Source organism: Thunnus thynnus, chromosome 15 (assembly GCF_963924715.1).
Source record: "Thunnus thynnus chromosome 15, fThuThy2.1, whole genome shotgun sequence".
NCBI classification, from domain to species: Eukaryota; Metazoa; Chordata; class Actinopteri; order Scombriformes; family Scombridae; genus Thunnus; species Thunnus thynnus.
The window spans coordinates 18,887,385-18,910,382 of NC_089531.1; the positions used below are offsets into that span (position 1 = coordinate 18,887,385).

The 22,998-nt window shown below is 37.8% G+C and overlaps 2 protein-coding genes across 2 annotated transcripts; one reads left to right on the forward strand and one right to left on the reverse strand.

Moving 5' to 3' along the window:
• The first annotated feature begins 375 nt into the window (after positions 1-375).
• On the forward strand, positions 376-4,082 carry tomm7 (translocase of outer mitochondrial membrane 7 homolog (yeast)). The gene is made up of 3 exons (XM_067611170.1): positions 376-562; positions 3,112-3,160; positions 3,707-4,082. The coding sequence occupies exons 1-3, from the start codon at positions 460-462 to the stop codon at positions 3,720-3,722; spliced, it is 168 nt and encodes a 55-aa protein (XP_067467271.1). The 5' UTR covers positions 376-459; the 3' UTR covers positions 3,723-4,082.
• Positions 4,083-6,003: 1,921 nt separating this feature from the next.
• On the reverse strand, positions 6,004-8,380 carry il6 (interleukin 6 (interferon, beta 2)). The gene is made up of 5 exons (XM_067611845.1): positions 8,118-8,380; positions 7,839-8,032; positions 7,481-7,579; positions 7,245-7,388; positions 6,004-6,686 (listed from the first exon to the last, which is right to left on the reverse strand). The coding sequence occupies exons 1-5, from the start codon at positions 8,131-8,133 to the stop codon at positions 6,477-6,479; spliced, it is 663 nt and encodes a 220-aa protein (XP_067467946.1). The 5' UTR covers positions 8,134-8,380; the 3' UTR covers positions 6,004-6,476.
• Positions 8,381-22,998: the final 14,618 nt, after the last annotated feature.

Below are 22,998 nucleotides of genomic sequence, written 5' to 3' on the forward strand. Positions count from 1 at the left end.
TTTATTTTATCTCTCGTTCATTTTTTGAACAGATGACACTTGTAACAGATGTAGTATGTGTGGTTTGGGATGGTGGGAGAGCCCGGATGTGTTTGTCTTTGTTGATGTTATTATGTTGATTGTTTTGTGTCGTTGGATTGCTTAATTTATCATTATTATTTATGTTTTTTGGGGTTTTTTTCCACTTAAATGTTTCTTAATTTCCCTGTTTTGTGCCCGGGGACCCCTTGAAAACGAGATGGTGCATCTCAAGGGGTTTATCCTCAAATTAAAACTTTGAGCTCTCTGGCATTTATTAAATCCAGTAAACTGTCGCATTTTGTCCACTAGATGGTGATCTACGCCTGAACATGTCACTTTACGGCCTGGTTGCCTCTGCGTCACTTCCGCTTCCGTGTCCTTGGCAGCAGGAGCAGCAGCAGGAACAGCATCCTCATCCTCGCTTTTCGGGATAAACACATGGCTAAGCTAAGCAAAGAGACCAAACAGCGGCTGCAGCAGCTGTTCCAGTGCGGCCAGTTTGTGATCCGATGGGGTTTTATTCCAACCGTGTTGTACCTGGGTCAGTATGTGTAGCGGGAGCAGGAGACATGCCTGTCTGATGTTAGCCAGTTAGCTTAGCACAGTGTGCTTTAACCACCAGCTCATATCAAGCTGTGGATGGGCGAGTGAGGGTTATGGATATGTGTGAAGGTGTATAGGTCATTATTGGCAGCCTGTGTAGAAACAACGTGTAGAAAATAACAAGACAACGAGGTTTTTGGTCCCACATTTTCTTCTTTTGTAAGACCCAAACTGCCACTGTAGCATTTAGCGTCCGTCTAATGCCTCCCTTTGGAGGGGTAATGTAATGCATGATGTTTAAAGGATAGATTCACCATTTTTTTCCAAGTCTGTCTTAAAACAACAGTCAGGTGCCCAGATGATCATTGAAATAGGTTTTTCTTGCCATAATCATTCCTCTTGTTCATACTGACCATTATAGGATTCTTTTATAAAAAAAAAATCCAGTCCTCCCTCTGTGTAAAAATGTATTTAAAAGTTTATTTGACGCTAATATGAAGCTTCAGCCGTCCAAATAAGTCAGTCATGTAGATATTTTTCAACATTACAGTCTTTTTCGTGCCAAGGTCCCTCTTTTTGTTACTATACTTCCACTGCAGCTCATCAGGGAAACACTGTGCGAGGAAACACAAAGAGGGAATTTGATGTTTCCTCTGAATGAATTTGATTTGATATTCTTCACCATTGTTTCATGTGTGCAGCCTTGGTTGAAAATCTGATTGTATATCTGTTTTGTTTTGCTTTGTTATTTTTTATAGCCTTGATACTTTTGATACCATCAAATGCATAATTAATGGAGATGATGTTGTTTTAAACGCGTGATATCCAAAAAGTATCAATACTTTTTTCTAACTTAGTTTTCATTAGTGTATAATCACCTGAAACTAAGAACTGTTGTTTTCTTTACCTTAGAATTGATCCTTCATATTTACATAGGGAGCAGGTCACGAAATTCTTTCTTCCTAGGATGGCAAAGTCATGACCCGTCCCACTCTGCCTCTGATTGACTCACTCTGATACTTTTACCCTAACCAGTCTCACTCCTAATGCCTAAACCTAACCGACACAACCAACAAAGCCAACGAATACAAGCGCATATGAAGATCTTTTTACAGCCAGTATGAACAGGAGGAATGATTACAGTGAGGAAAACCTCTTTCAGTGTTAATGTGGACACCTGACTGTTGTTTTAAGACAGTCTTGAAAAACTGTGAAGCTGTCCTTTTTAAATGATGAAAAAGTCAAAGTTGTATACTTATGTGGGTTAACTGTTGTGTTAATTCAGTGAATGTAAGCAGATATGATTTAATTGAATAGTGTAAGTGGGTTTCTCATAAAGATAAGACATGCATAAAAACTTCCAGTTTGTGAGAGAGGGGAAGATCATTTTCGAATGATCTTCTCTGCTATTGTGAATATGAGCAGCAATGAAACGGCTGACTTTGAAATACTTAAGCAATAAGTCAACAGTATTTATATATAACTTGCTTGTCTTGTAAATACCCCAGACATGTCTCACGTATTGCATCTAAATACTCTGATGTTTGTGGTTTCAAGTAGAAATGGGGAAATTTAGACTTTTGCATGTGTTACCTCATGTGGACTTGCCCTCATGTGTGAATCTTCACAGCCTTCAACATATTGGAAACACCAAATTTCAAAAAGGAGTTCTAAAAATAGCATTTAAGAACTATATTGAGACAATGTTGAAATGTCTATTCAATTAAATGATTATAAATATAAAATAGTAAATAAAATGTCAAACATTTGTTGGTTTTAGATTTTCTAATGTGAACAGGGCTAAACAATCAATTAGTTAAAAAACACACATGAAGTAATGTGCAGCTATTTTTAGTCTTCTAGTAATCTCTCATGCCTCTTTCTGAAGAATGTGTTGCATCATGGTTGGTATTGTCTTTGACCCATGAATTAAGTTAGAAGAAACATATTTCAGAAATGAAAGCGTTTCCTTTCTGTGTGTGTATGTGAGTCGGAGGCGCTGAGTCAGATGTGCTGCCCAATACATTCCTGATGTATTTCCATTGGCCCCTTTCACCCCACTTCCACAAAAACGAGATCTGCAGGGCCTTCGGGTGATGTCAGCAGCTCTGGTGCAACGATGGCGTTTAATCAAACTGCGGAAGCTAATCTGCTGACAAACTGTTACAACGCACAGTGAAACACTTGCTAAGGCATCCCCTGGCAAAAGCATAAACCTTATTGTCTTCTTTTAAGTGCACAGACATTTTACAAAATTAATTAATTCAGTTAAACTGAAAATTCATTAAACTGAGTATCTTTGGGTTGTGGACTGTTGTTAGGGACAAAAGAAGACATTTGAGGACGTTACCTTGGGCTCTGGGAAACAGTGATCAACACTTTTCACCAATTTCTGACATTTTATAGACTAATCGATTAATGGAGAAAATAATCGTCAGATTAATTGACGATGATTATAATCGTTAGTTGCAGTCCTACTTCACCGTGTCACAACTTTCCGTCCACTTTTCCAAAATGTAAATGTTCTTTTATGGTTTTGTTTTACAGGTTTCAAACGAGGAGCAGATCCAGGGATGCCTGAACCCACAGTCTTGAGGTAAGGACATTAGCGCAAGAATTTGTGCTTCTTTTAAAGACGTATGTGTGTTATTAGAAACCGCAGGAAAATAAAGATCACAGAAAGGTGTGAAATGTAACGACAAAAGGCGGTTTTCATAGCTATGGAGATTTTTTCCTTTGATAGTGGAATATTTAACTGTCAAACATTCCTACAGTCCGTCTTAATGATCGGCAGCAACGAATATCTTTCCAGGACTTTGACATTTGGCTTCTATTTTTAAAATGAATCAACCACTTAACTTTTTTTTTCCCCACAGTATTTTCCATTCATTTAGAAATTAGTTCAATAACGTCTCTCCTGAACATTTGTAAGATTCACTGATTCACTGTTCCACCTCTTCTGTATTGCCGCCCACACCTCTATATGTGTTTGTTTTTTTTCATTCATTTTTTCATTACTGACATTTTTTAAATATATAAAATTTCAAAATCTGTAATAGACTTTTCAGTGGCAGCACTAACGATCTGTAAGTAAACTGTAAAATGTTGGGAGTCTGTTTGAACATTTTGTGTTTTTCTATAGTTTGCTATGGGGCTGAGGAACATCTTCTACGCACAGCAAATCCCCTCCCTTCCTCGAGAGACCATGTGACCCACCTGTCGTTGGAAATCCTGGAAATTGACTTTATTTTTCACCTTCTTCTCCATGAATCATACAATGTCCGAGAAGTGATGAACGAATGTTATCTGTCGCCACATTGTTTGTGGCTGTACATGTACGGAGAGTGTTGGCTACGTGGATGGAAGATGTTTGGATGAACAAGCTGGAATCAAGACTGTGTCGCTGAAAATATTTATATTTGGTTTGTGTGGCACTGTCAAATGGATAAACCATTTGTTCCATGTTTTTACTCTTTCAGTTGTAAATTGTCTGAAAATAAATCCCAAAAGAAATGTCATTCTGGTCTTTATTAATATTGAAGTGGAGTTGTCTGTCAGTATGATGAGTAAAGAGATGACCATGCAAGTGAAGAAAATAATGAGTTGGAGATATCAAAAGTTGATGGTTTACTAAAATCAACAGTTCTAAAAAGAGAAACTGCATACTGGTAGACCGAGGAGCACAAGTCTTGTGGATGAACAGAAAATCATTTGCATGAGGAAGAAAAAGCTCTGTATGACTGCACAGCACGTCAAGAATCCTCTCGAGGATGTAGGCGTACATGTTTTCGTCAAGAAACTCAAAAACAGAGAGGCCAGGTTACAAAAACATACAAAAAAAAAGCCCCAGTAGAGTTCAGGAACAAAGTTCGATGGACTGATTCGTGAAAAATATACCTATATTAAAATGATGGAAATAGGTAAGTGGTGGGATAAAAAAGGAACATATCATGTCCCAAAGCATAGCTCCTCATCTGACAAACATGGTGGTGCCTCTGTTATGGCTCGGGCATGTATGGCTGCCTGCCAGTGGAATTAGCACATTGGCATTTATTGATGATTTCACTGCTGGCAGAAGCAGCAGGATGAATGCAGAGGTATACGTTCAGGAATTGCATCAAAACTCACCAGATCACATTTTATCATTCAGCAGCACAACCATCCTAAACATGCTCCAAAGCAATCAAAGAGCTTTTCATGGTGAACAGGTGGAATATCCTCGACTGGCCGAGTCAATCAGCTGATCTCTGAATATGCTTTCCACTTGCTGAAGACCAGACGAAGGTAGAGAGATCCCACAAGCAAGAGCTGAAGGTGGCTGCAAGGAAGGCCTGGGAGATCATCACCAGAAGAAAATACAAACCTATGGGTCCAGAACTTCAGGCAGTCATATGTCATGTTATATATTAAAGGACAGGTTCACAATTTTTTTGTATGTCCTCAAAAAATTGTTGGGTTTCTTGTTTTAATCATTCGTCCTTTCAGCGTAAATGATGGGGGACAAAATCGACAATCCTGCACAAAAATGTATTTTAAAGTTTACTTAATATGAGGTTTCAGCCATCGAAATTAGTCAAATCAAGTCAGTATCTTTTAACATTACAGTATTTTTAGTGCCAAATTCCCTCTTTTTGTTATGATCCTTCCACTGCAGCTGAACAGGAAAACACTGTCACTCAAGACACAAAGGATTTCTTTTAAAAAAAAAACTATAATTGTGAAAGATATCCACTTTATTTGACTAATTCAGGTGGCTGAAATTTCATTTTATCTTCAGATTAACTTAAATACATCAAATACAGCTAGCAAAACCTGTTTGGATGTTCATATGGGCACCTGACTATTGTTTTAAGACAGACTTGAAAAATTGTGACTTCATGTTTATCTGGCCATGTCTGAACTAAACTTTGGCCACTATGTGTTAAAAGTGTTCCCACACATTTCTTACTATATTGATGTTCTCAAATTAAAGCTGATACTTGGAAGTTTAGTGTAGTATCAATTCTTTTATTTCCAATTCAATACGCTGAAGCACAGAGCCTGGACAGCACAACTGTCCAAATGCTTTCTGTCTGAATTGTATGTTTAAGTAATTGGTTTATGTGTTTAAGTTAGGAAATGCCACACATATTTCTGAAATATTGATTGGCTTCCTCATATACACATACTAAACACTGTTGCTACAGTATATAGATCACTGGTCATTTGGTTTTTGCTTTATCTATAAGAGTGAGATTGTCTTTTTTAAATCTTATCTTCCAGCCTCCATCCACATACAGATAGAGACTGATCAAAAACCTGCAAGTGTCATTCAAATACAGTAGGATCCAAAAGTCTGAGACCACTTTCCCATTCAGACTTTTGTGTCACAACCCTGCAACAGCTTGAAATGAAATTTTGAAATGAAGAAACTTGATTTTTTTTTTTAAATCTCTCCAAATGAATTTTATTCCTGCATGTGTACAGAATATAATCAATCAATGTAATGACATCAGTTTACACATGAAAATAAATAATAGTTAACAGTGTACTACAAGTATAAAAGCATTGTTTACAAAAATAGACTATATAATCACTGCTTTCCAAAAATGTTTCCTTATAAAAAGTATTCGTAACAACGCTGCACAAGTTATTTCTCTCAATCTAGAAATCAACATTGAAATCAAGTCACTGTGTTAAGTACACATTGTATTTCCAGTACAAGTAACCCACAATAATGGATTTTCCTATGACTTATAAATAACACTTTTCACCACGTATAAATAGGTGTAATAAGTTATGCAATAGTGGGCTGAACATATAACATTCATACAGTAAAGACCCCCTGTCGCTACAGCAAAGACTGAAGATTCCCTGAGGTATTTCCTTCTTTTCTGATTTCACTGTTTTTCTCTTTTCAACATTTGGTAGGCCTAATATGCCATATCCCTATTGGCCATGCTTCCCATGCGCATCTCTCTTTTTTTCAACGCCAGCTTGCCATCACGCAAGAAGTAGTGAAGCTGGCGCAGGATGCAGTGCGCCGTCATCTTTCTGTGGAAAGTGTTGGGGTTGTCCAGCTCCTTCAGCAACTGCTGCTCCTGGCTACTGCTCAGCTCTGAGACCCGTTCGGGATGCCTCATCTGTGGGGCGGGAGTGACATAGTGATGTAATGTGACAAGAAAGTGCTTTATCATGATATCAAACCTAACATATAATGCAGGAGCAGGCCCTTCACAATAAGATGTGATCAAAAAACAAAAGATGTTTATGCAAAAATACAATTTTGAAGTGTTCATACTTTATGTTTTTCAGTATTTTCATTTGGTGCTACTTAAAATACTTCCACTCCACCACATTTGTGAGGGAAATATTGTATTTTTTACTCTTATACAGTACATGAATTTGCCAGTACTTACTTAATGCATCAGTAACAATAATCCAGTAATGTAATATGTAATATAACACTGACAGGAGGCGTATTGCTCAACAATGCGTACTTTTACTTAACTGATATTTTAAGTATGTTTTTCTGATGTACTTCAGTAAAAGTACATCATAAAACATAAAGACAAATTCAAGTTCCTGAGGTTGTGTGACACACACAGGCCAACGCATTGGATAAACACAGCTACAAATTCAAATGTTATGTGTAGTTTTTTGAAGTGTTTATCCAGAAAGATGCAGCATCTCTAACTCACCTTTCCTTTGATCAGATCGATCAGGTGGCCGATGTAATATCTGGCCTCTGTGAGGATCAAGCTGCCGGGGTACTCCTTCTCCACATGCTTCAGAAGTACCTTGTATGTTTGCAGGCCACTGACCAACCTGTGAAGACAAGCCTCCTGGAAAGAGAGGAGAGGAAACCAGCTGTCAGTAATCACATGAACTTAGTCTCTTTGGTCAGTATAGCAGAATCTGAAAGGAGAAGACAAACCTTGCTGAAGTTGGAGAGGGGGCAGCCTGCAGGGAGTGATGAGGTTTTGTAGTGCTCCAGAAATAGATATTTCATTTCATTTTTGAATTCAACTTCAAACTAATGAGAGGAGGGGGTGATAAGAGAGAAATGATAGAAGTCAGGAATGCAGTTTACGTTGCCCAGAAAATGAAAACTCCAACTGTGACTGTAAAACTTAATAATCAACTCCAACAATACCACAGTTTAGTGAAAGTCTTTGAAGATTTCTGAACATTGTTGTGTCTAAGTACATTTATAGCCACAAGAAACCGGAGTCAAATCCCTTGTATGCATAAAAACATGTGGCCAATAAAGCTGATTCTGATAAAGTGCTTACCTCCTTTTTATGGCGTTTGGTGGCACCAAGGATCGAGTCCCAAATCTGGGAGTCGCTAAGCTCGTCAGAAGCCACCACATCCTCCTCACCTGAGGGGTCACCTGCCGGATTCTCGGTGGTCGCGTCTGTAACTGGAGCTCCGGTAGCGCACAGCACCAGAGCTGCTAGAATGACTGCAGAGAGCCAGTAAGCATCTGTGCGGTGGGGAAGAGCAATGAATGAATGAATGAACGAAAAGAGGAAGAGACGCAGGAAACATGCAGAGTGCAAATCACTTACTGAGCATAGAGGTCATGTTGCGCTGCTGGTAACCACTTGCTGAGTTTCCACTGATGCTGAGGGCTGTCAAGGCCAAAGGGAGTTGTCTTGTCTTTGCGATGGGCTGACATTTTATATTCTGCGGACCGGAGGGATTTCCCAATAACTCCCTGGAACAGCCACGGAATTAATTGATTTGCGTCAAGCATCCGGTTTGGCATCACCAATGGTTGATGGTAATTTTTGATGAAGATTGTGGGAGTGTTCATCTTCAAAATGACCGATGAGAGCAGGAACTTCGTTTAAAAAACTGCTTTTATTGTTTGCTTGCTTATCAAAGTTAAAGTATAAAGTGCTACTTGAGAAATTAGTTCAATAATTGAAACTACTAAAACCACACGTGCGCGCACACACGTGCGTTTGTGTGCGCGTACAGCACATACAGTTCAGAAAAAAATCCCTGTGATATTTTCAGCTAATTAATTAAACGGAAAACCCACCCAAAACCATACATTTGCATAGTCTAATGACTTGTGATAGTAAAATCAACATCCAGATCAAATAAATACTTAATAAGTCAAGTGTCACCTGGATAAGACGTCAATGTTAAGGTGGGATTTTAATTTCAATAACAAATGTTTTCTAGCCTTCTCCAGTCTGCATCCTGGAGTATTTCTTTTACCCCCCCCCCCCCCACATAATTTAGTCATAAGCTCAGAGAGAGAAACTTTTTGGTTGCAAAATTAAATTCCCTTGGACTTACCCCAAAAGCATATGTCTCATATGCTTACAGTGTGCAGACCAGTACGGCCCCTCGGGTCCTCTGGCACGAGTCTGTTTGTTAAACGTAAACTTAAAACCTACCTCTTCAGCATGGCTTTTGATTAAGAATCGTTTATAGACATTATTTACTTTATTTTATTCATTTATTTTATTGTATTTGTATCGTAAAATTGTATTCTATTTTATTTTATGTGATTTCATTATTATTAATAGGCCTATTATATAAGTATGTATATTTACCCATCTTATTGATTTTATTTGTCTTTGTTTTGTTATGTTTTTTTATCTATTTTATCTAGTTTTGTAGTCTAGCTTTTATTTAACTCTGTTTTTATTATTATTATTATTATTATTATTATTATTATTATTTCTTTATTTATTTTAACTACTATTACTGTTATTATAGTTTTATCTATTGTATTACATTTTCATGATTTTTATTTCAATGTTTCAAATTGTTTTTTGGGGATTTTTTGTTTTGTCTATTTTTGTTTTTGTGGTCTACACTTTATCTGTCCTATTATCGGCTTGTCAGTCATCTGTGAATCACTTTGAACCGCACTAGTTCTTACATACATCTTACAGTGCACTTTGACACATCATCAGTGATGCAATATGGAGTCATTGGGTGTTTCGGGTCTTTCAACATTCATGCACCCTTGCCCAGGCGAACCAGCCAGGGTTGATCATGCCCTAGCTTGTGTTCAAGTGGCCTGTGTAATCCACGGATCCCCCCTCTTGATTATAGCCATCTGGATCCCTTGTCTGCAGCCTTGGTGGTGTTTTTGATGTTTTTTTCCTGTGCAATCCTGTGATGCCAAGGAGCTTGAGGGCCCTGTAGAATGACTGGCCAGCAAAGCCTCTGCAGCCCACCTCAATTCAATAGGGACACATTCACCCGCCATTCGCCATGTCTGGCCTTACTTTGCTCACTGCGATGGTTTTTGGGAACTTGAGCTTCTTCCCCAGGTCAACTTTCAGCTGCCAATCCCATACAGTGACTAGGAGCCCACCCTACACCCTACACTCACCCTACACCCACCCTGAGCCTGTGGTGTCTCCCTTGCCTTGATAAACTCTTGTCTTGTCTTGTTGCGCGCTATTATTTGGCTTGGCTGATCCCCATGCAGATGGAATTGGCTACTGCCTTCAGGACCTGGTCATGAAGCCAGCGATAGTGTCCCTCTCCCAAAGCCTTCGGGAAACAGCTGAGGATGTGTTCGAGTGATTCTCTTCTCTGACACAGGGGGCTTGAACTCCTCAGTCAGGCTGCTGAATCGGAGCCATAGTTTGCTTTTCTGGTGGTTCAAGGCAATGCTGTTCAGGCTTCATGGCAGGCCCAGCCATTTGCGGAGGAAATCATTGACCTTTCTCTCGTAATCCTCAACTGTTGTCAGTGAGACCTTATAGACCAGTAGGGGCCACAGGAGATGACAAAGGATATCAACCCTGATTTGTCCACTGTCATCAGCGATGACTCCAATTCCCCACTGATTGACTTGAGTGATGCATTGTCTTTCAGGGTGCTATCAAGGACCTTGCCTAGGCTCTTGACTAGCTTCTCAGTAATCTGGATCTGGATGCCTCCTATGGCGAAGCAGAATTTATCCATTACCTTTCCCTGTTTCAACACCAGTGCCCTTGATATTCTGGCTTGAAGCACATTCGTACCCATACGATGATTCCCTCAAGGCCTTGGAGGATCCATCTGCATCCAGGCACCAAAGTAGTTGTCACCATTAGGTCATACATGAAGGCTCTGATAGGGGGCTGTCGGACTCCAGACTTGGTCAGGGGGCCTCTACACTCCACTTCTGCTGACTTTACCAACATGTTTGTGGCATGTATGGAAGGAGCTATACAAATAAAGTTTGATTGATTGATTATGTAAGATATTCTTCCCCTCACATGACCAGCTGAAATGATCAATATCCCTTAAATTGTGTCATCAAGCAGGTATTTTTGTTACCCAGATAGTTGTATTAAGTTAATGTTTCTACAAAGATATATTTCTACAAATTCATTTTTGAGCATATGCTATATCTCCTGAAAATCAAAGATTGTCTTGTTAGTCTTCTTGTTGTTTCTTTACAGTGACACTGTCTGTCACATTCCTTTTCCAGTATTAGTCATGATACCAGAGTTTTCTATGCATGAGTTTGACCAGTTCAGGACATTTGCATGATGAAAGAATGAAAGAATCTAAGTGACTGTATTTTGTACATTGTGCCCACTTTATAAGTGAAAGTCAAAAAGAAAGAACCTTACCAACCAAGTTACCAAGAAAAGAGGAACTATTGAGACACATCAGTCTCTTCTTCTTAACAGGGTGTAACGGGTCAGGGTGGAGTGAGAATTCTACATTACACATACATGAGGGTACAAAATGATGAGCTAAAGAAAATGTGGAGATGTTTGCCCTGCTGAATCATATACAGGCAACTAAAGTGGAAATTTGTCCCACTTGGTAGAGTGGGGCTGTGCTTGTTTATGGCTATTTTAATGTTCTCCATTAGGTTCTTGTTTGTAATTCCATGAAACACCACACAGATCTATTAGAAATGCAAAACAACAAAAGTATTAGATTTCCCAGTTGCATGCAATAAAATCTCTCTCTTTGGGTGCTAAAAATTTTAATTTCGCTACCAGAAGAAAGTATCTCAAATTAAAATCTTAATCTTGGGAAAAAATGAGCCACACAACATAACATATTAGCTCTTACTCCATTTAATTAGCTAGCTGTTTCTAACTAGAATCAAATATTATTACAGCTGAAAAAATTAGTTGATTAATCAATTAATTGTCAGAACATTAATTGGCAAAAATTTTGACGACAGTTTAATTCTTTAAGTTTTCTTTAATCAGTCCTAAAGGCCAGACATTCTGGGATTGGGCGTATTTAACACTTATGAAAATAATAGTACAAACAGATACATGTAAGTGTCATGTGATTTTCCTGCATTCTACAACTAAAGAAGTCAACTTAACAGAGCCAAAGATTAGAAAGTTATCAGGACTTACTCACTTGTGTTGAAGCAATAGATTGGCTTGACTTTAAAACCTTTTTTTATTCTATTAACTTGTAATTAATCAAGAGGTTCCCTCAAACATGGTTCCCAACACAGGGGGCTAGAACCAAAAGCCAACAAGAAACAAAAAAAGCAAACTAATATGAAGTCATGGCATGATCAGTAAATCAAGGCAAATTTGCCTAATTTAAAATAAAATATCGCACATGATACAAATAATAATTATGAAAGATCTGTCTCATGGGCTAAATAAACACACCATTTTTCACACCGTTTTTCTCCTAGTTCTGTCTGGAGCCTTACGTAGTAGCTCAAAAAAGGTTAAGAACCGTAACATTTCAAAACACTTGAACAAATGACCTTCCAATTACTTGGCTTGAGAGCAACCTTTGTGAACTTGAGAAATGTCATTCCAGGTTTGGTGCTTTTTATGTTGCCATTTCTTAGAAAGATCATGTTACATCTTCCACAAAGTAAATTTTGGTGCACCACAAGGCTCAGTTATAATCCCATTGTAATTCTGTCAATATACTGTAAATGCTTCATCTCACTAATACCATCTGTACACTGCATTCATTTGCCATGCAGATAAATAAACAGCCAGATTGAATTTTACATTCAATATTATACTTTTGTTCATTATATGTACTGAGAATATTTCCTAAACTGAACAAAATTTTTGATCTTCTCCACTATATTGCTTAACTTTGACTCAGCTCAGAGAGATTTTTTCTTGGCTGCTGCCTGAATCATGAATTAAATATGAAAAATATTGCTTGATAACTGTGTTACTGTATTGTACTCCTTACTCCTTATTATTTTGTAGCTGGTTTTGATAAGATGTAATAGATGACATGAGCTATCACCGTACCATTTACCACCATGCACTCCATCTGCTTCCTGTATGCGACCCCAGCAGAGGGTTTCCTCATCTTCCTCCCTTCCATGGAATGCTCTCCCTGTTGCGATACTAGACGTAAATCCTCAAATGTGTTTTTCATTCCCACGTAAACCTTGTTTATTTTCTCTATCATGGGGCTAATCACCACCTTGTATTCCAGAAGTGACTCAGTTGAGTTTAGGATACTGTAGTTCACAACAGTTTATATTCTTGAAGGGAATGACGTGAGTGCAGGTACGTGTCAGTATTTGCTGTCTCCTTTTTCCTTTCCTTTTTTTTCTGTGGATATGATATTTATGGTCCTAGACTTTTTGTCTTGTCATGTGTGAAGCGCTGGCCTATGGTGACCCCTCGCCAGGAGGATTGATTGCTCTCTGTAAGGCCTTTGCAAAAGTTTCTTTTTCCCCCCTAAGAGATTCCATACGTATTCCTTACTAGTATGTAAGATTGATGTTTTCTTTTTCTGTATCAAAATGGAAGTGTGAAATGTGATTTGACTTTGGTTGTGTGGTGTTCATCAGTTCAAATTCTATGATAAAAAAGCATATCACTATCCAGAGTATTCTACAGTACGTCATCATTTTATGACTGGGATATGACACTCATAACCCGGATATGAGCTTTGTACTTCCGATATATTATATACCAGTTACTTACACACATTGTTTTCTTGTAATCAGGAGAATGAGGGGGAAGCATGTGAAAGACATCATGGCACTACTGTAACTTGCCTGAATACCTCATTTCCTTTTTCCTTAAACGTTCAGAGAAAAGTCACCTTCCTGCACAAACCTTCAGTTATATGTTTCTTTCTTTCCTCACATTCTCCTTTCAAATACTAATTATGTGCAGCTACCTTGCTGCCATCAACATACTGTTCATTATGTGTCCATTAACGCTACATTCCACAGGCTCTGTGAGATGCTGCATGATCAAAATATTTTATTCTTTTCAATTCCCCTCTACTTCTATTTTAGATATGTAACTTTCCCTCTGTCAGATGGCATTACGCACGGGGAATCAAACCGAAGAACTCCCAAATTGGGTCAGTACCCAATCTACGTACCAGTTGATGCAGTTCTGCTCTCTTGGGGATGTTGTAACAATGGGTTTACATCCACTTTTGATCAGGGGGTGTTTTGGTACTTTCAGTGGACAATCTGAGACTTTAGAATAGCTCAGTGATTGCAGGGCCGTGTGTGAGGTTATTGGGAAGTGCCGAACCTAGACAATTCTGTCTTTATCTGTTTCATTTTTGTCTTTTTCTGTTTTTGTTTAAGTGAGCTCACTAAGAAAAAATCCAATCAATCATGTTTATATGGCAATAAAGCATATCCTGAAGCTGTCTGTCTCCTTAACACTCCAAACATAGCACTGCAGGCCACTCAATGAGTTTAAATAATTGTTTAATTATTATAAATAATGCACTTGAAGCACTTTATCTAGTGGGTTGCTTGATGTTGCTGCTAATTTCCCTTGTGTTTTATCTATGGTGTTCTTATGCGTTGGAATTTATTTTACCCATTTATTTTATACTTTTACAATTATTTTATGGGTTGGATATTACAGATCTGTTTTATATTTTTGTTTAACATATTATGTGCTTTATGAGTGAGTGGTTTTACTATTTTTGTCTTTTTCTGTTTTTGTTTAAGTGAGCTCACAAATCCCAATCATGTTGATATGGCAATTAAGTACTGAATCTTGAATTCTCTTCCCCTGCTGAGGAGCTAAAAACACACTTTGAATTTGAATAGTGGACATGCAAAGTTTTGACTAATAAATCTATCCCAATTCTGAACTCTTAATGCATTGAGATGTATTCATGGATTTAATTTCTGTGTAATTATCCTGCTTGGTTCTCTTGTTTGGGAGGAAAGTCTGGTGAGCTAGAAGCAGTAGTTCTGACTCTCAGTTCTGCTTTCTGGTTTTGGAACCAAATTAATTTATGATCTATTGCAAAAATCCACAGTATGCGCATTCCATCAACCACAGGCATCCCCCTCTTTACTGCTGGAAATTAACTTAATATAGTCATAAAATACAATGTCTACTTCTCTAAAATTAACACGCAAAGCAATTTGTCTAGGATGTGTGTTTGGGTTTGTGTACACATGTACTATGTGTGTGTAAAGATTGCACTGAACTTCTCTACTTTGTTCCTTTGCATTTTGTAAGGGGCTTAGCATCGATAACACTAAGCAGCTTGGCGTGCAAGCACAATATGGTTTTTGCGAGCTATTTCTCTGACTGTGGATGCTCTAAGAAAACAAAGAATCTTCCAAGTATCAATGTAACTTTCATTGAAAATATCCATATCACCTCCCTGTGACCCCTGTTTTTATAAAATGATGATTCAAACTTATTATGATGGTTATTTGGGTGTAATAATGCATGGTTACAGTACCTTTAAATAAAATACAGTACAATACAATACAGAGGATGAGTTCCATAGTTGATTCTTGATCTTGGGAACAGCAGTTCACAATACAATCTCACCCTAAGGTCAATTTAGCTGCTGTTCTGGAGCTTTTGATCATATCACATGATCTTCATCAGCAGACAGCATTGCTGTTATTTCTTGCTTTCAAAGTGAACTCAACTGTGAAGCCAATGTGGATGATGAGTCCTTGGAAAGAAAAAGCTCCAAAAAACACAGAAACTTGAACATCTACAATTACATGACAAGTGAGCCCCTCCAGCTGCTGATGAAGCGCATGTGATAATTGAAAATCTCCAGAACACTTACTAAATGGACCTTGCGGTAGGATTGTTTTGTGAAAAACAGGAGATACAGAATTCCAGGTTGCATTGTCATGCAAAAGAAGTGTGACTCTGAGATTAGCATTGCCACCTCACAAGAAGGTGCTGGGTTCAAATCCACCTGCTAATTGGGGCCTATGTCACTGATATATGAATTATAATGTTATAAACCACACAGACCCGCATCAAACCAATGACAAACTAAATCATGTTCATCCAAAGCAGGACTGGAATGACCTAAAATGACATCATCTGAAGGCCTCACCAGTCTTTCTGAACATCTTTACAATCGAAAACAGTGGTTTCAAGAAAAAGAGAGAAAAAAATGAACAAAGATCATATGTTGACATTTTAATACGTTTTAGCTGTTATTTGTTTTTATACTTATTATGCTTTAATGATTGTAATGAATACCATGTAATAAACAACACATTTAGTTCCCTTTACAGGGAACACACAGATTAACTACACTATGAAACACTTTCACGTAAGCAGTGAGAGTATCTCTTGCTCAATTTCCCTCTTTTTTGATTTTGCAGTTTCGCAGTAGAAATGATGATCAGCCAGTATAGTGGAACTGTGGTAATACTCCTCTCAATGTTGTGACTAACATTACAACTCACATGAGGAATAATATTGTAACATTATAACTCATATGTCAACAAACTGCTTCAATCTCACTCAGGTTCATTGTGGGGTACAAGGCTAATAATAGTTACATAATAGTTACTCTCAAAAACATTAATCAGCATTTTTGAGTGCATTCTCTGGCCACTTGGCAGGCTTCCTCTTGCTCTTTGGTTTTGTTTTTGTTTCTCTTATGCTTATAAAGTCTAATGATTAAAAAGAGAGCGATCAAACTGGTTACAGTATATATTTTTATGATCATAACCCCCCACCTTCACTTGTGGGTCAGCATGTGCATATACCTTTATTAATACATCTTGCCTTGTTTATTTCATTTACTTGCATCAGTTATATTAGAGACAATAATTGCCTATTATCTATTAATGAATCCATCAAACTGGTATTATCTTATAACTCACTCTAAGATACTATCTCTGTCTTAATTGCACCCTGAGAAAAGAAAGTCTAGTATCAAAATCAGTCAGATCCTCTTTTTTTTTCCTTTCGTTATCAATGAAACCAAATTCGGGGAAATTCTGTTTATTTTTTGTTGAGTAAGTCATTCTATGAATTGATGTTCTATGAATGGTGTATCATCAGGGTAGTCTGGTTCTCACGAGTTTAAAATAAACTCATCCGTTTGTCAAAATAAGGCAAATAAGGAGAACCCTGCACATAATTTACTGACTTTGAATGTGAACATACAATATACACTGTATGTCTGTATATATGTGCACACAGTATTTCTTTTTTTTCTTCTTTGTAGTTGCAGTTTAGTTCCACTTATTTATACTGTATGTGTTCTACTACATTGTAATACAATTATTAGGCAGACACTTTTTCCAAATTAAGTTTATTTTTTCACACATACACATCTGGAGAAAGTCCGGGTGACCAAATACCTTGATATCGATATTGCAACAATATTGTAGGGATGACTATTGGCGCTTTTACAAAATATTTACACAGTAAGATTTTTGATAAATAATCATCAGTAATGTGGATATAATGACTAAGTGGATAAAGGCAGATACTAGAAAAGCTAGTCTGGTAAGTTCAGAAAATTACATCACTTTACTATAATGCAGCCTTCAAAACCAGGAAAAGACAACATTTATGCTGTATCACAATATTATGATATCCAAAATCTAAGACAATATGTAGTCTCATATAATGATATTGATATTATATCAATATACTGCCCAGCCCTAGCCCATTTTAACCAAAGAGGCCAGACTGGGGCCAGCTGTTGTTTTAGAGGGGCCAGAAAGATATTTAATAATTTAGTATTTAAGAAATTACATCATGACAAAACTACATCTAAAGAAATGAAGGACAGAAATTAAGTTTCGTCTGACTACATGTAGACAGAACACTGTAACACAACAGCTTCAGTATCCAAAACACCTACAATACATTATATGATCTCTTTGCTGCATTATTGTTAAGAAGATAAAGAAAATAAATTCTTTCTTTCATAGAAGGGCATTATGTCATATTTAGTGTCCCACTGCATTAGTTGCTGTTGGTCAACTTGTCTGTTTATTAACAGAACTCTGTTGTTTCTAGCTAACCAGTCTGGTTACCCACCTGTGCGCTGGTATTTGACTTTTCTTCCCAAAAACAAATAATTTTGAAAATATTTGTATGAAACAAATATTCATAAAAAACCCACTATTTGTGCTTTGCCGAATAATGTATTAGTATTTGGGCACACTCCTTGTATACAGTATGACATGTTTGTGTAATCATCATGTCATATACAAAAAACATACAGTATGTAATATTAAGATACCACAGAACATTATATCAAATCTGTGAGAAATAATCCTCCAAAACAATGTACACAAACCTTCATTAATCATAAAGAAATAGGGATCAGTGATATGGATACAATTTTTTATCATAGATTGTATTATTTTATTTACATTTTCTAGGAATTCAGCTAAGTAACCATTCATAGAAATAATGAAATGGGGATGTCTGTTTTTGGCTAATACGGTGATCCTTACAAATCGAGGTACTTCACCACACTCATGCAAATAATCTTGAAACTCCAATATTACCATAAAAAGTCCTTCTCATCAGTTTTCAACATTGCTTCCTATGACCTAATACAACCAGGGATATTAAAGAGATAGATACCTCAGTATAAACAATATGGCAAAATCTCTGACAATTGACAATCATCTCACAATATATGTCATTATAATGCCCAAGCTGATGAATTTATGTTTTTACATTTTCCTTTTGGTATTATAGTTTATAGTTTCTCTCTCTCTCTCTCTCTCTCTCTCCTGTTTGTGATGTTTTTCCCTATTCTTTTTTCTTTTCTCTTAAGGCAAACATATTCATAATATTGTAAGAATGCAATAATCTTGCAGTGTAAGTATCTGAAATTTAAATTGCGCACTTACAATACAATAAAGTAAAAACTAAAGATGAGTGGATGACTCTTTTTCATTACTGAAAAAATGAAAGTGAAAAATGAAGTTTTGCAGTCATTGGAAATATTGTGTGGTTAACAGTTGCACGTACCTCTGTGGTTCCCACAGGAATGTAATAGTACTTTTTAAAAAAAAAAAAATGTGCTCAGTGCTATATCTAGCCTAAGATACCTTTTCATATAAAAGACTGAGTGCAGTATGTGAGCACTGGCGTCTCTCTAAGCTCTCTACTCCCACCTTCCCAAAGGTGCTCTCTCTTGTGCACTACAGTGTCTGATCTTAAAAACATTGAATTTTTCAAACCTTGGGCTCCTAGTCACATGCTTGAAAAATCACTAGAGTATCCAAGGCGATTGAAGTAAACAATGTGATTGCTGAAGATGAAAGTCCACACACTGTAGCTCCCCTAGATGCAGTTTAATGAGACGTCCACTGATGACGTTTCGAGCTACATGCTCTTCTTCAGACTAAATGAAATATATACATTCACCATCTTAAATAGATCATAGGCTCCAGTCACATGACAGTCACATGATATATGTACAACAAAACCCATTCTGTCACTGATCAACATATTATATGCAAGTGCCAAGACACACATGTAAAGATAACAATAATAAATACATATAATATAAACAAATATATAATGCAAAGAAATATAGAAAGGTCACTCAGATCACAATAGAAATAGATGGCTAGATTTAAATAAATGCACCTCTATATTCTAAAAAAATGTCCATCATTTCATCATTATTTAAAATACAATATAATAAATAAATATATGCTAAAATAGAAAACCCTTGGATGTTTACCCAAATATGAAAAATACAGGGGATAACCATGTCATAAATAAAATAATGCAGATATTAATAAACAGCACAGGAATTAATTTTATCTGACAAGAACATGGCAGCAATAAGTAAACAATCACAGGAATGGTCTGATATTAAAGTCCTCATTCAGACCCCTTGGTGTGTGAGTATCCAGTGTATAAATCCAGAACAGTTCTCTCCTCAGGAGTCGAGAGTCCATGTCGCTTCCTCTCTGGGGGCATTTAATAGGAGTGGATATGTTGTGCTGGGCTTTTTTAAAATGGACAGCCACTGGGCTTGTTACACCCTGGTTACAAATGGCACATCTGTGTTCAGTGATCCTAGTTTTGAGGGCCCTTGTTGTTTTTCCAATATAAGCAAGACCACAGGGACATTTAAGAATATTAAGCATATAACATTTACATCATGTTGCAAGATATAATGCCCTTGATATTGAAGCTTCTTCCTGAGTGAGGATAATTGAAGGTAGAAGAAGAGCATGTACCTGGAAACGTCACCGGTGGATGTCTCATTAAACTGCATCTAAGGGAGCTACAGTGACTGGACTTTCATCTTTCTTTTGTACATTGTTTCTTTGGTCCTGTTTGAAGTTTATTGGATGTGCCCGTCTACTGCACTTGTTTATTGCTGAAGAGGTTGGAATAAAGCCTGTGACATCGCAATGCAGTTCAGACTGCAGTTCATCTGGGCTGCTGCTAGATGGCAATCTTGCAGCAGCTATGATCACAGTTCATAGTCATCTCCGACATCCTGAGGCAAAGGACTGTTCAGTGCTTTGCCCAAGCAATACAGCCATATAATGGCTTTTTAATTGTCTCAGCTGGAATTTCAGCATCACCCTGAAGTCTGTTAGGAAGTTTGGCAACCTATGTTTGGAAGCAAAGGTTTTAGAGTCATATTTCATATTTTGTCCCCAGTGTAAAAGCTATAAAGTACAGCTGAGGCTGATGGGAATGTCATTAGGTTTGCAGATATTAAACCAAAATATTGAACAAATTGAAATCTTGACCTGATGACGACGCTAATGAGAGAGAGAGAGAGAGATCTATCCTGGTGGCGCTACATGACAAGTCAGGGGATGACCAAAGTGGGCAGGATTCCTCCTCTGGGGACCTTGAATGTCTGTACTAAATTTCATCATCAAAGTAGTGGTCCAACCGATGCTTATACCATGGCTAAAGAAAGTATATCTTTAACTTAGTCTGTCATGCACATAAGGGCAGGTCAATTGCCTTTAAGTGCACAGAATAGTATCAGCACTTTCATGGTGTGAGCCTCGCTTCCTTCTTGCTTCTGTTCTTTTATACATGACCTTATCTGTCATACTGTGTTTAGTTATAGCTTCAAGTTCACTTTAATATGGCGCTCCTCTACTCAGTTTCCTTTTGATTCAGCTCCATCCTCTTGTCTGCTCTCCTGTCTTTTTCTCACTGCCCTGCTGGCGTCTCTCCCTCTTTCCCATCCCTCCTCTTATCCTTCACTCCCCCCCCCACTCCTCCTCCTCATCCCCTTCCCTTTGTGCCTTTTTCTCAGGCCACTGTTTTCGCCTCTTCTCCTCTCTTTCCCTTCCTCTGGCGTTCCTTCTTCTTCTTCTTCTCCTTCCATGGATGGAGAGTTCCAGAAGAGACGAAAGGAATTGTATCTCCGCTCAGTTCGCCACAGGCAGTCTTCAATATTTAATCAAGAGTGCATTTGTTTGAAGAGAGCTCTGAATATGTGTGTGAGTGAATGATAAAGAGAGATGTCTGACCATGTGTGTGTGTGTGGATACTGTATTTGTATGCAGGAGAGAGGCAGAAAGAAAGATAGAACTGTGTATATTTGCGTGTGTGGTGACAGTTTTGGGATGAAAGGCTTTCTCCAGTCCTCGGTAATTGGTTTACTATCTCTTTCTCCCGGCTTCGGCCCTCTTGTTCCTCTTACGCTTTCTTCTCCCCACCTCTTATCCTTTTCTCCACTTTTCCCTGCCCCAGTAATCAATTCTTCTCCCTGTACACCATCATGTAAACCTGCTATACTCTACGGTACTGTATGCTCTACTACGTATAGGGCTCATTCATTCAAATGCTGTACTATCAGGTTAATTTGATTTTGCTGTGTGTGCATGTGTGACTCTGTATGTGTATATCAGCGGCTGGTCTCGGTGGTCCCCGGGGACTGCAGAGCAGCATATTTCATCATCCTCTAGACTCGGCACAAGAAAGCCCAAAGTCCCCTTCTCTTCTTTTGCCACTTCAGCAATTCAGCAAACTGAGTGTTTTCCTTATTTCCTTCTTTCACTTTCAGGCGGTCTAAATACAAAATTTGCTGCTTTTTTTCAGACTTACTGTAGAGCTATTGATGTGCTGCATGCTAACTCCTCACTGAAATCTTTTGAAAAGGAGCTTCTGGGCTTCTGTAAAGAGAGAATTCTGATTATCGTTGTCCTCGTCAGTTTTGTCCAATGTGACAAAATGCACCACTTTGCAGGAATCATATCCAATGTTTGTGTGTTTGTGTGAGCAAAATCTTTAGTTTGGTTGTATTCCCTTAAACAGTTATCAGATTCAGACGGCAGCTATCTACCCAATGATCTGAAAAGGGATTGATGACCTCGGGTTCTCAGTAATTGTGTTTAGCTCTCCTGTAGCACTTTGGCAGATTATGGCACCCATGAGGCCAGAAATTAGATTTTTTTTTCTTTTGCTGAGTAGATCACAAACACAAACATTTGAAAACCTTCCATTATACACAAGCTTCCTTTACTAACTGATGTGAACTGCTGCTTTGCATTTTTTTGACTGCGTGTGTCTCTATAAATGCAGCATGTTGAGCTTTCCACAGAGCCCTACGGTGTGTCAGGCCTGTGTGCAACCTCAATGCACAAACTCCAACCTGAATGCCAGCTAAACTGTATTATATGTCAAAGTGAAATCAATACTTCACAATATTTAACCCTGAGCCTACATGTCTCAACAGCTCCAACATCGCTGGCTTTTCTCTTCACTTTCCCGACACCTTGACTAAAATTTCAAGTTGATCTCAAAAGCTTGCATTCTTGCAGCAGGGTACACTGTACTATAGATCTGCTCTTACTGTTACCATCTGTTTTGAAAAGCTTACTTTCTTTCATTTCTATCTCTGATCACAACATACAATAGTTGCTGCTGACATGCCTTTCTATTGTTTGATTTGTTCTATTTATGGATACATAAGAACACACCAATCCAAGGGATAACATGTTTAAGTGAGAACACTTACTTCCAACATGGTCCCAAGATATTAAGAAACAGACACAAAACATGTAGCACTCAAGGATTTTAAAACCCAAACTACATGGACAATTGTAATCTGTGAACACAAATATGCGGGAGCATGCCCATTGAGGATATTTCTGTTGAGAGATGACTGCACAACTGTAAAAACTTGATTTAATTATAGGTCTAAAGCCCGAGAAACTACTGCAAGCATTGTGTTACCCTCAATTAAATCAGTTTTTACTGTCATTCAAGGGAAACGGCTTTGTTGTGTTTAATGCTA